The 18,763-nt window shown below is 23.6% G+C and overlaps 1 protein-coding gene across 1 annotated transcript in view; it reads left to right on the forward strand.

Annotated features, from left to right (window-relative positions):
- The window catches only part of LOC102678886, a 102,995-nt gene that overhangs the window by 81,537 nt on the left and 2,695 nt on the right, over positions 1–18,763 (forward strand). The window contains exon 6 of the mRNA XM_031508233.1: positions 10,402–10,612. Within this exon, the coding sequence (XP_031364093.1) occupies positions 10,402–10,612 (211 nt within the window). The remainder of the gene's footprint in view (positions 1–10,401; positions 10,613–18,763) is intronic.

Raw genomic sequence — 18,763 nt, forward strand, 5'->3', positions numbered from 1 at the left:
AATTTCTTTCGTTTGGTGTAAATAATTTAAATAAAGAAATGGTATCACGAATGAGAGTAATTGAGAGGAGAATAATGGAATGATTTATGTATTTTTTATGAATTTTTTTTTTTTTTAAATAATTTTAAGGAGATCGTTTCACCAATCCGTTCGAATTCTGGGAAGACAGGTTCGAATAAAATAAATTCCGCTGAACGGAAATTTTACATGCTCATCTCTTTTCTTTTTGAAGTTGAAGTTGAATTTGAGAAAGTAAGCTGTCCAAATAAGCGAATTCAGGGTTCGAAGTTTTATTTGAATATTGACGGAACAGATTCGAAAAAAAAGAATCCAATATTCGTCATCAAAAATTTATTGCATGCTCTCAATCGGTCATCACAGTTTTTCCACGAATAATAAATTTAAATTTTTATCGATTCTGAGGTTGAGAACCAATTATTCCTTATTTCGTTATAGAAAAAGTTGATTTTTCGAGATTAATGACAAATATGACAAAAACATTGGAAAAGTAGATTTGAATTCTTCACGAAGCAAGAAAAAAAAATAGCCTTTATTAGATTATTATTATTATTAGTTCTTCACGAAACAACAAATCTTTTGCAACAGATTTAGATTCATGAACGCTTATTGAATTCGATCTTATCATTAACTAAGATATCGTTATCGTTCATTCGTTCTTCTTGCCTCTTTGTTGACTAATTTTATTGTTAAAGATTATTCTTTATGAGTTTCTTGATGGGCGTCTCATATAAATGTAAATAACACGTTACGGTGACTATAGATTAGATGCACTGTGTATTGATACTAAGCAGAAGTGAAGTAACCACTGTAAACAACGGTATCGATTAAACAAGGAATAGCAATTTACTGTAATATACTTGGGCAAAATAATCTTTTCTTTTCTTTTTTTTTTTCTTGATTTGCTTTTACTCTAATATTCAAATAATTTATTCAAATAAATTTCCTTTATATATAATGAAAAGGAAATGAAAAATTATTAACACAATTTTGTTTTATGTAATAAATTTGAGTTAAATATAATATGAAAGTATCATTAAGATGTTTAATCTGTTTTCAATAGATGATGAAAAATTATTGATATTGTAAATTGTTATATTTACAATTGTTATATTTAATTTTTTAAACAAAAATTTAACTAATATTCAAATAATTTATTCAAATAAATTTTCTTTATATATGATGAAGGAATTGAAAAATTATTAACACAATTTTGTTTCCATGTAATAAATTTGAATTAAATATAGTATGAAAGTATCATTAAGATGTCTAATCTGTTTTTGATAGTCGATGAAAAATTATTGATATTGTAAATTGTTATACTTACAATTGTTATACTTAATTTTTTTTAAAAAAAAATTTAAAATTAAACATTTCTATATAAGTGTATTTATTATATGATTCTATGTATCCATTGTATGTGAATTATGATTATATAAAAGAGATCTAATTAAATTTTAATTATGTTCATTGATTATGACATTAAATATTATATTCTATTAATTTTCTTTATATAAAAGAAAATGATTATTTCAAAAAGAATATTAATTGGCATCATGGATAATTTGTTAATGTTGTTGTTTTTAGTTAATATTTATGCCAATTGGCATATGTCTCTTTAATTGATGAAGTTTTAAAATAAATAAATATTAAGTGTCATTGATTGTTAAAAATCTCTAGAAAATATTTTATGTTCTCTTTATGGAGCATATTATATATACATTTTTAAAAATATAATTATTTCACATTAATTAGCTTGGCCAGTGAATAAAAATAGAAAATATTTTATGATCTTCATGAGATATATTATACGTACATTTTCAAAGATATAATTATTTCACATTAATTAGTTTGGCCAATAAATAAAATTGGTTTTTTGTATGCCAATTGGCATAGTTATTCGATTGTTAAAACGTTAAAATAAATAAATGGAATTTTAAAAAATATTTTAATTAACCAATAAAATCGTTCGAATTATTTTATCTTAAAAAAAACTTATTATTTATAATTTTAAAATACTTTCAACTTTTCTTATTCTTATTCAAATTATTTAGTTGAATTGAAGATTTTAAAATAATATAAAATAACGAGTACTCAATTTATGAAATAATAATCAAAATTAAATATTTTATGTATTTGTAATAAAATATAAATTGTAATAATATACAAATTTAAACAAAGTAAACAACTGAAAGAAAGAAAAGTTAAAATTATTGAATTGTTCCATTTTTTTAATTCTACTTTAATTAATTTTTTAATTCTTTTTAATTCAAACAATCGTTAGAAAAATTGAAAATTAGATTTAATACAAGACTAATGAATCATATTGTGTCACGTATTAATTATTTCCTCTAATTAAAACTAATTATGTCGTAAGAAACGAAATTGGTGCTCGCAGTTTGTGAAGTATCGTGTAACACCTGGACGAGGTGAAATTTGTAATTACAGGTGTTAGCTACAGCTGATCCTAGAAATGAGTGACAATAAACCAGATAGCGCCACCTGTTATCGAAAATAAAATAATTACACGGATAGATGAAACTAATGTATTTGTAAGTTTAATATAAAGCTCTTTGACTACTTTGCATACGATATTATCTTTTTATAGATATAATCTGGTTTCAACATTACTGCAAAATCAACTGAATTAAGATCAGATGTGTAGATTGGAAATTTTTTTTATTACTCTGCATTTATTCTAATTGGAATTTACTATTCCTTAGAAATTATAGAAATTTAGTTTCTTTTTCCAATTAATTTTTTGCACTCAGAATAGTTGTAAACACATTGTGCAATATATTGTAAGTATATTTAATATGTTATAAATTTTATAAATAATATTAAATTTTTAGTATCTTTTAAAAAATATTATGATATAGGAAATTTATAAAATGTAATTGTAATGTAAAATAATTTTATTCGAAATTAGTTTTTTTTTATAATGGAATAAGATATAAAAATTCTTCTGAATGCAAGATTTTAATCAATAATTTAAAAAAAAATAATGTAAGAATGTAAATATCAAATCCAAAATAACTGAATTTCTTTCAAAAAAAAAAAAAAATATATAAATATTTTTCATGTATATATTATCATATTTTAAAAACTAAAATTTATACATTTAATTTGCATACTTTGTAATATAGGATTATTGTGATTGCGATAAGCAAGAAATACTGTCGGAAAAAATTTCTCATGAAACTTGTTTGTAAGCTCAGAAATTTATAATTTATTCATAACCTTTATATTAAAGAAATATTACAATAATGTAAATATTTCATAAAAAATCATTCTATCTTCTTTAAAAAATCAGTTTAATTTTTTATTCGTTTTATTCATTTTAATTTATTGATCGAGTCATTTTAAAGTACGATGTAACAATAAATTGTTGTAATTTTTATGTATAATAAATTAAATAATAATTTAATATCGAGTTTGAAGATTTTTTTTCATTGAAAATGTTTAAACTTAAATTTAATAAGAATTTACATTAAATAAGAAATAGAATTTGCTGCATTTATAACTCATTTATAACAATATATCAGTACTCTTTTTAAAATAACTGCAATATTTTGGCAGCAAACTTATTCTCTTAATATGTAATTAGAGCGAATATATCACTAAAAAGTCACTTTGTCTTACTTGAAAATCTTGCCAAGTAATACCATTTGTTCTAATATCTGAATCTGTAATTTTTTGAATCGTAATACTGGCACGTGTAATACTCTTACAGTTAGTTTTTTTAGTAAGATAATTGGCAATTACAAATAATTTTGTATTATTAAACAAAGTATTAGATTATGAAATTTGTGTGAATAGATTGTATTATTTAATACAAATAATAATTTATCTAATCGATTATTAATTATAATTATTTAATCTTTTCTTTTAATGATCTTCTCTTATTGTTATTATACACATTGTTGGATTTCTTTATTATGAAAAATATTTTGATTTTTATTTAATATATTCGAATACATGATTTTTTCAAGCTTTTAACGATTTGAATTTCCTTGAATTTAAACTGTTTTGTAAAAAATAAATAATAAATAATAAAATAAATAATAAATAAAGTTATTTCAAGCGAATATAAGAGATTATTCTTCTTTTCTTGTATATTATTCTTATATATTATTCTAGTTAGAGAAATATTTTAATTTAATTCATAAGGTATTTAATTAAATATTGCCATAATTTTATTAGAGCATATATTTGCTCATAAAGTATAATATTTTTGCTCTAATTTGCTAGAATTATATAGATAGTACAGTTTAAATATAAATTATATTTTTTGGAGATATTTGAAGATAAAAATTACATATTTATGTATTATGATAAGAAATAGAATTTTTACATTAATGAAATTAATTATATTATGAATTACATTAATGAAATTTAATTAATAATACAAAAATAATAAGTTCAATAAAAAATGATTTGTTGTAAAATAGTACAATCTATTTAATCAAAATTTATAAGAATCTTGATGATCTTCTACCATGAAAATTAAAAATATACGCCTTATAAAATATCAAAAATTGTTATATTTAATTTTTCTTTTTGTTTATTTTAATAAATAGCATTATAATGTAACAAGTCTAATTTAAGCTCGAAGAAATTTTATTGTCCCTATGATTTTATGAAATTCCTTCATGGCTGGAGTAAACGTTGTAAAATTAAAAACATTGGAATATAATTGAATGTCCTTTCAGACCGTATTCTTTATAAGGGGCATTACTGAGCGCTCCTTGGAGGCTAATGCTTTTAACTTTTAACTACGTGGGAGGCCGAGAAACGCTTTCCAAACGCTGAAATTAGGCTTGCGCCTGTTTATAGCTTCTGAACCGAGAAAAGCAACGCCAACACCACAATCTAATTTAAAATCATGGAATTTTTTTTTTTTTATCTAAAAACAATCTTTAAATAATAAATTGTTTTCGTAAAATTCTCATCAGTTTATGAATGAAAATTCAATTGCTTAGAATTGAACGTGTTAGAACAATTGAACATTAAATTTTCAATTGTTAAATTTTTTTTTTACAGATCATAATGATTAATCATGCTTAAGATCAATTGAAGACTTTTTGTCACGCAATTCCTTTATTGTTTTCAATTGAAAAACAAGGAAAAAAACAAACTGCTGCTAACAATATTATGTCATTCGTATGCATCAGATCGAGAAGAGAATTTTAAAAGTTGAATATTTTTTAAGAAAGAATTCTTGTGAAAAATTAATAATCCATGTTACAAGACATATAATTTTATTTAATGATTATTAAAAATTATGTATTGAATTTATTATTTTTTTTTAATTAATATTTATTGTATATAAACTTTTATTTTTAATATACAATTTAATTATATGTAAAGTTAGCAGTTAAGTTTTCTATATCACTTGTTAGCTTGTTGATTATTTATTTTACTTTAACTTTATTTCAACTTGTTTGAAGATTATAGATTGATGTGAAAATTCTTTTATAGATTAAGATTATAGATTGATAGAAAAGCAAAACACTTGATGGATATATGTGTTTTATAATATTACATCTTATTTATTCATTAAATAGATAAATGCATATAAGATGTTAATTTATTGGAATAATTTTGGAGGATCGATTCTATCAAATCAAAGGAAATACATTCCATCTCGTTTCATCTAATGCAAACTTAACAAAAAAATCTAAATCGACATTCTGTGTTTGTTTTTAGCTTCTAAAAACGTGTATAAACGCATTTTAATTTTAAAAAGAAAGTAAAAATTTCAAGAATTTTTCTTTATACTCCTTCTTATGCTTGCTTCAAGTTTTCTAATTTAAATTTTAAAAATTTCTAAGCTCACAAAATTATATTCCTCTCATCTTTATTCTCCTTTACATTTGCATAATTACGTCAAGCATTAATATATGGTAAGCATTAACATATTATGTGCAAATTAATAATTTTTCTTTCTAAAGCTTGTTGCAAAAGGCAAGCGTCCATTTCATTGCGGATAAACCGCGATGCAGGAAAGGAACGCGAAGAAAAGGCGATTAATACAACAGAAGCGATGTGAATGCAAGTAGGCCAGGTTTGCTTTTAATATATGAATACATTAAAAACATCTGATCGCTTTTTAAGAACTAGAATTCTTCTGATAATGCATTTATAAATCATTCAACAATTTGTCAAAAATATATTTGATTAATTAATAATTTGATTAATGATTAATGACTGTAATTAAAAACACGAGTTCAACATTCGATTATTCAATAACTATTAACCAATCATTGAGTAATCATTAATAGATAAAATAATTGAAACTGATAGATGGATAATCATCAGATGTGATGATAATTACAATTTTTACATTATTATTTATATATTTATAATTATCTATTATCATATAATCATTTTTATTATTGTTGAAATAATTTTTATGAAAATTTGTATTATATAAAAAGATTCGAATAAAGAAGAAACTAAAATAAACACGAGAATTGATATATAAAAATGTTATGCAGCTTTTCAAGTTGCGAGCAATTTTTCGTTAGACGAAATGAGACAGAGATAAAGTGTGACGAGGATAGAGTGAGATAACTCTATCATTATTCTTTGTTTATCATTGGCTCTTGGTTTTATTTAGTCAAATTGCAAGATTAAGTTGCTTAAAGAATAAGTTTTAATAGTAATTTTTTACTAATTTTCGTTTGTCTTAATTTTTATAATCATTATTTAAATTTTGTGTAGAGAAATTATTTTGAAACAATTTTTATATATTTGCAAAATAAGTTTATTAGAAATATGTAAAATATATTTATGTTTTTATATTATATAATGAATATTATTATATTTTATTACGTATTTATAACGTGAAATACAGCGCAATAAAAAAGGTATGAATAATTTATAACAAAATTTGTTATACGCAATCGATTATTCATATAATCGAAAAAATATTTCTCAAAGCGAAAAATATTGCAAAAAATTTTATGAAAAATCTGTAAAAGGAATTTATTTACCTATATTTAAAATTTTTAATCCAAAATATACTATATTCTATATTATTATTTGAAATATTATTTTTTTAATATCTATATATTTGCATAAATTACAATATTTATAATACTATTTCTTTACATAAATGCTATTTAAAAAACAAAAAGTTTATTTGCAAAATCCTATATTATTGGAAGAAATAGATATATATGTATATTTATTTCATTTATTTCAAAAATCTATTTTCCAAGCTGAAATAAATTACAAGAATATTAGATCTATCGTTAATTAAAATGAAAATACATTACACATTCATACTAAACATCGAAATTTTAATGCAATGCTGAAATTAGTCTATACGACGAAATATCTATTTCAAAAATCTATTCCAATACTCTTGAAAAGTAAGAATTAAAGTTTCATTTTACAAGATCCGTGGAAAGACGATAATAAGCGAGCATTGTAGTATTGAACTGAACCGAGGTTGATCCGAGATAGATCCAATCGCAGTTGCCAATTCCGTAATAAAACGAACTTATTGAGATATAGAAGGTTGAACGAGGAAAAACGACGGTAGATCGATACGCCTCGGTTTTGTTTGTATCGACAAAATCCTGAAACGAGAATTTCAGCCGAGTACTTTTTCAATACACGTAAGTTTAAACGTATCTGCTCGACCTTTATTGTGCACCGATATCGACTTATTGTCCATCGTTTCCTTCCCTTTTTTGCGCTTGAAACTTCTTACGAAGGATCGAAAACAGCCATAATGGATTTTGAGCGTTATAATATAGAATGTGATGATTAGATTGGATGTTTATTATTACAAATTAAAATTTTGACGAATATAAATATAAAATAATATATTTTGTGTTCTTTTGCATATTATAGTATTTTTTTATTAAATTTAAATAAATGCATAAACATTTTAATAACGATGTATATCGATGTATATTTTATACGAAAAAGATAGTTTAAAAAATAATAACGAGTTTAGTATATTCCTTTGAAATATATTTGGATCTTATATAGGGTATTTTGTTATTCGAGATGAAGAGTGATTGCTCGTTTGAAAAAATTTAAAAAAAAAGAATAAAATTTTTAAATAAAAGTGAAATTGATTAATAATTTTAAAAATATTTGTAGACTTAGACTATTCTAATGAATTTTGGAATCTAAAAATCACAACATTCTGTATGTGAATATTGAAGTATTTTGTAACTGAATGCTCTTCATTTATAAGATAAATTCGAATGTTAGATCTGATTCTCGTCATGGCTCCACAGAGTCTTACTTTTGTTTATTATTTGAAGTTTCCATTCAAGATGATCTTCTCTGGGTGGATTTTCTTTCTTTCTTTCTCTCAAATCTCATATGTAGGTCGTTATTAGATCTTATAAATAATGTCAGTTTAAAAATATAATTTCAATGGAATAATATTTACTTATACATATAATAGAAAAAAAAAATACAAAATGTAATAAAAAAATTTTCTTAATATTAGTTCTTTTGAACTATATTTTCAAAGATTTTTTTATCTTAATAGCTTTTCTGTACATGAAGTAGTACTATTACAAGTATTATTATAATAAAATAGAAAAAAATATTTTTCGATTTTATAATATTAATCATTTCTTCATCAAAATCGCATAATTATAATTTGATTTTATTCTAAAAATTTACAACAAACAATTCTCTGTTTATTAAGTTTTACGATATTACTCATATTTTTATAAAAAAAATATATTATCAATTAAAATTATACACTGTTATACAAACGACAATAATGTCAATAAAATATCCCAAAAAATTAATCCAGCAAATACAAGCGATGAAAATTAGGGTAATTTACGTCCCATATCCGAATAATTAAAATTTTTCCAGCCGCGCTGAAAAAAACGAAACAAACCGCCATTTAAGCTCGAATCCTCCGCATCTGGGTTACACGAAAGGCTTGGCCTTTGTTGGCGATAAGTACAGCTTTCGCGGCGCTGCGAGCAACCCACTCCACAAAGCTATCGTTCACCCCACCATTTTGTACTTCACGTCAGGCGGAAACCTTCGACCTTCTATGGTCAAGGTTACGTGGCGTGCGTTACCTTCGTAATGTCGAGTCCAAAGTGGAAAAAAAATTTGCAATCGAATGGTTTTTTATTAACAAGCACAACATGAGCGATATTGTAAAATTAACGTGATATACTTTTTATGAATAATTTATGGACCGGTGGAAATTATCCAGAGCGTGCAAATAGAACGTGTATGCGATGATTATATACTTTGTGACGCAGGTAGTGATTCGAATTTGCATTTTCGATGTTTTTTATGCGAGATTTTTGTTCGATTTTCGACCTCCATATGAATATGATTTACGTATTCGGAATAATAATTCGAATTTTTGGGGGCGAATTCTAATTTTTTTTTTTTTAGAGTGAAATTAAATAATAAAATGGATTATTGGAAAAAGTACAGGATTTTTCTCAATGTGTATCAATATATATATATCGTTGGTAAAAGAATAGAAATTGATTTGTAATTAAATAGAGATAAAATTCTATTAATTAATATTCATTAGTATAATTGTGTGTAGTATAATTTTGAGAAAGAATAAGTGAAAGAGGAATATCAAGAATTCGTTTTTAAAGATTGTAGATATCAAGAATGTTTGAAATGTTTAGCAATAATAATAATAAATTATTTCGAGAAATTGAATTAATTGATAAGTACGAAATTGGAAATTTAATTATCAATGAAAATTTGATTATATATTAAATCTGTTTGCGCAACTTGCTTATTATTATATTGTTTCAAATGTTATTTAAATTAATTAATAATTATTGTCCTTAAAATTAATAATTTCATTTTATTTACCAATATAATAATAATGAAATATAATATTTCATTTAATACATTTTACAAATTTATGTTTCAATTTTCATATATTTCAAGATTTAAATTAAAACATTTTCAAAAATTATATTCATGTACTTCTATCAAATATACTTACGAGTCAATAAACTAGAATTAAAAATATCTGCTACTTCATTCCACTTCTAGAAACAAAAATATATATAAAACTCGCCAATTTGATTGAATTTCAGATTTTGTTGTGTTCTCCAATTACACATGAAGATATTTTAAACAAAATTAATAATGTATTTAATTAAGATAGAAATATAATTTCATTTATCAATTCTTAATTACAATAATTTATATATAATTTATATTATAACATTTAAACACTTGTTACAAGATAATTTTATTAATGGAACCTATTAATGTAACCTTTCATCAAAATGTATAATTGGTGAAAATTTTCAAAATTTAAATCAATATATTAATCCAACAAATAAATTACGTGTAATGTGAAATTCATAATGTGATAATAACAGCATATATATTCGTTCACAGGATTGTCGGGAAAGAATGTTAGCGGCTGGTCGAAAATTCCTTGTCTAAAAGGTCGTTCCTCGAGCAAAGGGAGCGCATCCTCTGGCGGACACGTTGGTCCCCCGCAATGTCCACACTCGGTGTTGAGCAGCACTCGCAGTTCAGTGAGCAGTTCACCATTGAGCCCATGCCCAACACCAATGCCATTTTTGGTCACTTCAGGCTCGGTCAGGTAAGATTTTCAATGATTGTCCGTTTATTTTTCACTTCTCATTCATTGGAAAAATTCTCTCTCTCGCCTTGATCATCGGTGACAGACACGTGGACTTGTCGTAATAATAGAAAATATCGACGAGTTTCTTTCAATTAATTTAAATGATAATTTCAACTCTTTTTCACAGAGAATTTGCATATCCAATATTATATGTGCTTTATTCTTTCACGAGTGATTTACATGTGGTGGGTATCTATCGTAGAATATACTAAAGGATCGCGATTCTGTTTGTTGCATTCTTGTTGTATTCTCCTGTTGGTTTGTCGTTAGTGATTTTCTTTGAATCGTTGAAACAAATGATAGTACTCGCGTAGTAATAACTACTATTCATTTGCAGTAGGTTGAACAAAGATAGTGCTACAAAATTAGATTCTGCACTAAATGAGTAAAACTGTATTTCGTTGTACGATATTTTCCATTCTTTATTATTCTATTTTTTCTTTCTTTTTATTGTGCATTTCTGATGATTGATTACGTGTAATCGATGCTGAAAACAAAGGTCTACGATCGGTTGATATTTAATTTCATTCGAAAACATTTGATGGTAAAAGATTCCTAAGAATCACTTTTTTGCAAATGGTCACTGGAAAATAATATAACTATAATGAATGTAACTTTCACAACTTCAAAGTGGCGTCCACTCGTCAAAAATAATTTTTGTTCGTACCGATTCTTGATAGATATTTTATTCTCGAATTGATTCGCAATCCTTCAAGAATAATATGAATAGTTAAACGTATATGTAACACGTGCACATGTAAATCGAATATCTTATGAAAGAGAAGATTTTTTGCTTACATAATTTTCCATTCTACTCGAATATGGTATTTCTGCTCGAGTCATGCTTCAGGGCACCAAATAACGCGTCTGATCGAATTGCGGCCGTGATTATTAGCGTACCGTGACTAATGGCACCCTAGGGATCCAGGAGTTACATTGAACGCGAGAATTTTAAATTATTTTGCGCGGAGGAAGATAAACGTTTCATGAATAATTAAGGAAATCGTAAATTTCTTTTGACGTCTCTTTTCACGAATCTTTTGATAATTCTCGATGTTTATTTATTATAAATTTTGAGTACACAATAAAAAGTGATTGTTTAATGACATTTTCTTTCTTTTTTTTTCTTTGTCGTTAAAATAAAATTCCAATCGAGTTTGAAAAAAAAATGTCACGTTTTTATTTTTCGTCTTTACAATTTTTATTTCTTCGGAAGATTTAATATTTATTTATCTTACTTTTTTATTTCCAATATTATTATCCTATTAATATATTTTTTGTTTGAACTACATCCAAGAATTCATACAAATATGAAAGAAATATTTTATCAAAACTGAATTAGATATTTAGAAAAATATTATAAACGAATTTCAATTTTATTTTAAAAATTCTTATGGAAAATTATTCTTAAAACAGTATTAAATTTGAATATAATAAATAAAAATAAAAGAACAAATCTATTCTTTTGATATTTTCTTATAGTGATAAAGTCCTTATTTATTTTATAAAAATTAACAAAAGAAAGTTAAAAGTTCAAGGAAATGATGTCAAAAAAGAATGTTTTAATTATTATAATTAACATTTCATATATAAGTAAAAAAAAAATCAAATCAAGAAATTTTTGTGTAAAATTTGATAAAATTTCAAGCAAAAAAATCGAAAAAAAAATATAAAGATGTTGATATTTATACAATCTTTAGGTTTACTGTCCAGTCCATCGATTAGAAGAATATTTATTCTAAATTTAAACAATGTACACATTTCTAATAGAATGTGCTCCATTTTCTTGAAACATCATCTTCGAGCATGAAGATAAACAATTTCTATCACCACCCACTCAATAAAAAAGAAAAGGCCATATACAGTTCCATCATCAAGCTACATATTGATTTTTGATATTGAATTTTACTCCTACGAAGATGTAATGGAACGAAATTAAAAAAAAAATGTATCCTATTAAATTTTATTTTTTTCAATTTTGATCAACTAATTTTCTTTCTCCGAAGAGTATGGAATTCAATTAAAAGGAATATATCCCATCAAATTCCAATTTTTAATTAACTTGTGTACACATAAAATTCATAAATATGTATAAATAAATCTGTCAGATAATTCTTTGGACGAAGATAATGCCAGAATTTATTAAATATAATTAACCTCTCTTTAAATGCTATTTTATTATGAACAAAATTGTAGTAAAATTAGCCCATGAGTTCTTCTTCATCGTCGAATAAATCTGAAAAATATTGCTTATTAATTCAACACGTTGGATTTTTTATTATCATCACTGGTTCGTTATTTATGAATGGCTTCATCAGATTCTTTATACAATCTGTGTTTGAAATCTGTCTCTAATCATACCACGCTTGTCTCCCTGATTACCACAAAGATATATTATATCCTGTATTCATTGTTGACTACATCACTTGTGAAAGTGAAGCAGTTGTCGTTATCATTAAGCTATAAAAATAAATAGAACAATTATTTCGATAATTATATTTTTCTTTCTCTTAAATTAATTTTGAATTTTCATTTCTCTACTAAATTATCTATTTTGCTTGAATTTTGTTGCACGATTAATTGTTTTCATTCTCGCTTATTTTATAATTATATCTTGATGCAACTTTGCACTCGCAATTATCTTGACTCCATGTTCTAAGGTCATGAGCATTATGTATAATAATTATTATATTTATTATATTTATTATTATTAATGTTCAAGAAACGTCATTGTCGCATTTTATTAAGCAATGAAAAAACGTTGCTCGATAAAACGTAGATTTAGATACTATTATCTGTTAAATACGTCTTAAACTTATGACGATAATGTTTATTGAAAATATTTTTACACAGAATGATACCATTTATTTTCTAAATGATTTTTGTATTTTTTCAACTCTTCATTTTTTTATTTAAGATTTTCACATATTTCTTAGGTTTTTTTAAATTTCTTAATGAATATTCAACAGTTCAATTAATTACTTTCACGCATAAAAAAAACATTTTCTGCCATTAAATTGAAAGGAGAATGAATCAATTCATTCTCATATTTTTTGGACAATTGATAATTTTGATAATAAAGCTTAATGATATTTTTTTGAGTTTATCAGACTCCATAATAAAATCGAATAAATCGCATTAAGACACATTAATCAATAATGTTTTTTTTATTCCATTTATTGTTTTTTTATAACTTATATAAAAAGAAAGAAAAAAACAACGGCAGAAAGAATAATTCATCTTCTATGACATTCTTTATTTACACTTCGCTTTTTAAGAAAAGATTAAGAATAATGGAAATTTAAGCGAATCAAAATAAAATCACGCTTTTTTCTTGTCTCAATAAAAAAAACTTACTTACTTAACCTTAACTCCTTATGATCGAGAATCATAATCATTTTCGCGTTGTAATCATTTTCATTTCCCTATCTCCCGACTACAGACTGCCGCCAGACTACGTAAACATGTACTTTAGCCACTGTTTTCTTTTCTCCTTGATAAATATCGTTTTGCCGTATCTCGATTACATTTTTAGATCCGTTTTAAACAGCTTTGATAATATTTTCGAATTATCTCAAAAAAATCTCAAAAAATAATCGCGTCTTGTTTTTTTGTTTTTAATTTACGTTCAAAAGATATGCACGTATGGATATTTCGAAAAATTTCTCTTGAAAATTTATTTATTTCTCTGTATACACGATTGATCGTCCAATTAAAATTTTGGTGAAAATGTGCACTTGTGTTCTTAAATTTTGAGGAGAATAAATTAAAAAAAAAAAAGATTATAAATTTTCTTGTTGTTGTTCATTTTTTATAATAAATAATTCAAATTTATAATAAATAATTTCAAAATCAAAAATATTTATGCAAGTTATTTATATGCTCATAGGATATCTTTGAAAGGTCGATTCTGTAGCTCAAAACAAACATAAAAGTTGATACAAAATTTAAGGCTTATTTATTAAGCTGCAAGCAATTTAAGTTAAATGAAGCAAAATGGAAAGAAACAGCTCTGTCTCTATATATATATGGTTATAATGATAATATGCGCATATAATATACGTTGAATGTATAATGTAATAAATAAACATCTATTTATCTATAGATATCTGTTGTAATTGCATTACATTAGTTTCATGCAATATTAATCCTTTTGCAATTATGAACATTTGTATCTTGTATTAAAATACAAAATGTTAGATCTGAAAATCTAAATTTATAAAATATTTATAAATTTATAAAAAATCTGTATATAATGCATTTTGAAATTTTTTTCTTTTTTTTAAAATGTGAAATTAGATCTAAAAATTCGTCGATCTGAAAATTTGTTATAAAAGAATTTGTATATAATGCATTTCGAAATTTTTTCTTTTTTTTGAAATATGAAATTAGATCTAAAAATTCGTCGTAAAAAATTTTTAATAATCGATAAAAAGGAAGGTAAATAAAAAATACATTATATTTTTGCAAATTGATTTTGTTTATTTTTATTTTTTATGAAACACAGAAAAATATAAAATAAAATATTATAATTTTCGAAAAAGCTTCGAAATTCTAAAAAACAATATACGTAGAAATATATATCTATTTGTTGTAATATTTCAAAGTTTTTCATACGAAATGAAAATTAAACAAATTAATTTACAAAGAAAAACAGATTGTTCACAAATTTTTGGAATCGAATTTGAATTTTTATCCTAATAAGATATATTTTGAATCTCGAACGATACATGCCATAATGCAATTATAATTTGTACATTCTTTTATATAATGAATACAGCCATAAAATACGAAGTTTCGTAATGAAATTTCAAATAGACAGAAATCGATTAAATTTTAATGTTTTGTTTCGAACAAGAATACTGGCAAGAGTGTCATTTATATTTAATAGAAATGCGAATCGAAATATAATCCATATAATCCTGTGTAAAGGTCATTCTTAAAAATACGCTTCCCTGTTACATTTATTCTTCATATGGGTTATATTCAGTACTTACATTCAATGTGAAAAGTATATTGACATGTTATACCCTTATCTGTTGTAGATTTAAAAAAATATACACAGAGTATAGTGTTTCCATTTATTATTTTATAATATAATAAAATTATGAAATTATTTTGTTTATAAAAATTCTCTAAATCACGATGATAAGATATTTACAGAATTTTGAAATGATAAAATTTGATAATTTCTCATGAAGAATAAAATTTCTTTAAATTTTTATTTTATTTATGTCAAATTTAAATTCCAAAGATAATGTTTTTATCTTTCATAAGAAATTATCAAATTTTATTATTTCAAAATTATGTAAGTATCTTATCATCGTGGTTTAGAGAATTTGAAAGCAGTAATATTTTCAGTGTGATGTAAATATTATGAAATTAACTGCTTGTAATAAATGTTTGTGTATATTAGGGATTACTTTAAGCAAAAAAAAAAAATAAAAATTAATAAATGGTGTACTAAAAATTTATTTAGAGATAATAAAAAACAAAGATAGTTATCTTAATGAAGCAAAAATTTGATTTTGATTTATACTTGTCTCTTTTTTATCGTCGTCTTTGTTGGGTGTATTTTTCTTAAAATTCAACACGCTTTGATTTAATACTAGTAAAAATTCAATGCGTGACTTTTGATGCTTTTATTAGAAATTCAAATAATTTTATTTAAAATTATAATTAATAAAATTGATTGTAATATAATTCGAGGTTAATGTGTAACTTTTGATGCTTTTATTTAAAATTTCCTTATTAGTTTTCAAGTTTCTGCATAATAATATACACGAAATAATAAACAATAAAAATATATATATGTAAAAAAATGTAAATATCGAAGATAATATTGTAATTATTATTTATAAAAATTATGAAATATTCATCATAATAAAGATGTGCTTCAAGGATTATATTAATATTAAATTAACCTCAAAATAAATAAATAATTCAAAAGTCAAAGTCGAAAAAGTTGTTTGAAATGTTGATTTCTATAACATATTCAAAAATTCAGAACGAAATTAAGAATGCCTTTATTATTATAATAATTAATTAATTTTACAATTTGGCTTTGGATATACAATTTTCTAAAAAATTTTATTTCATACGTATATTATAACGTCTTTCGAAGTTATGCTTATAATTTTTTTATCTTTTATCGATTTCCGCCCACGAGTGTTCAATGAGGTTAATGTCCGGACTTTAGGTAGGAGTATACAACGTATGATGTGCACAGTGTAACTTGCAATATCCATTCTCTTATAATTTAAATATAAACTCATATATGTTCGTCATTGTTATCGTGTTATTGGAAAAAATTTTATGGTATAAATAACTTCAATTTTGTGGTTTTTTCCTTTTAGATTCTTTTTTTAAATAAAATTATATTTATCTAAAATGTCTCTTATGAAAATAAAATTTCCACTATTTAAGATTTTCATCACTTACTATGCTATGTATAATATCACGAAACTATAATTATATTTTACCATTTTTCGTAAATCTTTAGTTTCAATCAAGTTTTACTACGTATTGTAAATATTCTGAAAATAATTTATGTAGTTCAAAAATCTATCTATTTAAATTTTCAATTGACAAATCAATAATAATTATGAATTAGTTACTTAATTGAAAATTTAAACAATAAAAAGATTTTCGAATTATTTAAATTTAATACATTTATATATACGTTTCAATATATTTTATACATTATAATTTTTAAAGAATATGATTTACGTTCGTGATTTAAATATTTTTTTATAAAAAAATACCAAAAAAAGTTTCAATAATTTATAACTTCAATTCTAATTTAACATAGATAGATTCTCATTTATATCTTCGATCCTTTCACTGCATTTTCTCACGTCATGTTTAAAAAACTGTTATGGAAACGATTATGGAATGAAATATTTAAAACTCGATAAAGAAAATACGTATCATTTATCATATTGATCGATATGTGTTAAACCATTTTTCTTAAGAGTATTATAAATTTTTTTGTATACCATTATAATATATCAAGTAAATAGCAAGAGAGAAATAATACGTTTTTTATTTCTTGTTTTTATAATTGATTGACCTCTCTCAAGGTTATTGATTCAATCGAAGCAACTCGTATAGTAATATATTGCATGTAAATAGCTAGGATAAAAATAATATTGCGTGTTTTATCAGCTATTTATAACACCCTAAGGAAAAGATCAAAGAAATCATTACAAAAAAAAGGAAAAATTTTGTATTTAAAAAAAGTGCATTTCATTTTTATCTTTTTTTTCTTTCTTATTATTTTATTTTTAAAATTATAAAATAAATAATTTTGAATAATTAACGTTTTGTTAAAATTGTTTTATAAATAGATATAAAAAGAAAGTTAATTCAAATTCATTTAACTTATTGTTACATATTTTTTTGTAATAATAAAACGGAAAGAAAGGATAATTAAAAGTTTTTTCTAATCTTTTTTATATTTGTATATATATATTTTATATAAAACACGCAATAGCATTATTTCTTTATGATTGCAAAATTATTTCCGTTATATCATGGAGAGCCAAAGTTGTAAATTTTATCGTTCTACAGCATAAATTACAAATCGTGAAATGGATAATTATATATGCTGTAGCAATATTTGTTTATAAAGTTATATTTTGTTTGTAAGATTTCGGTTTCGATAAATGAATCATCATTGATATTGCGTGTTTGTGTATACAATCCACTATACGTATTTACACCCAGAGCCAAGAACAATATTCGTACATATATACATATATATATACGTAAATCATATTTATTTTTAATAAACATTATTTATATATTCTTTTGGAATTAATATATTTCGATATGTTTCCTTGTTTCCTCTCAAAATATCCTTCAAATACATTAACATTTTTATGCTACATCTAAATCTTAAAATTTCAAAATAACCGAATAAAACATTCCTTTCTCCCCTTCTCCCCAAAATCAATAAACTAAAAGGATATTCCTTATAATGAATGATTATATTTTATATTTTCATTTTTAACGATCTCTCCCCTTCTACATACACATCAAAGCCTCGTATTTTTTTTTTTTTCCTTTCTCTACTTTAACCGAACCGCCACAAAGAAGGCAATCTTT

This window comes from Apis dorsata, unplaced genomic scaffold (assembly GCF_000469605.1).
Source record: "Apis dorsata unplaced genomic scaffold, Apis dorsata 1.3 scaffold_81, whole genome shotgun sequence".
Lineage (NCBI taxonomy): Eukaryota > Metazoa > Arthropoda > Insecta > Hymenoptera > Apidae > Apis > Apis dorsata.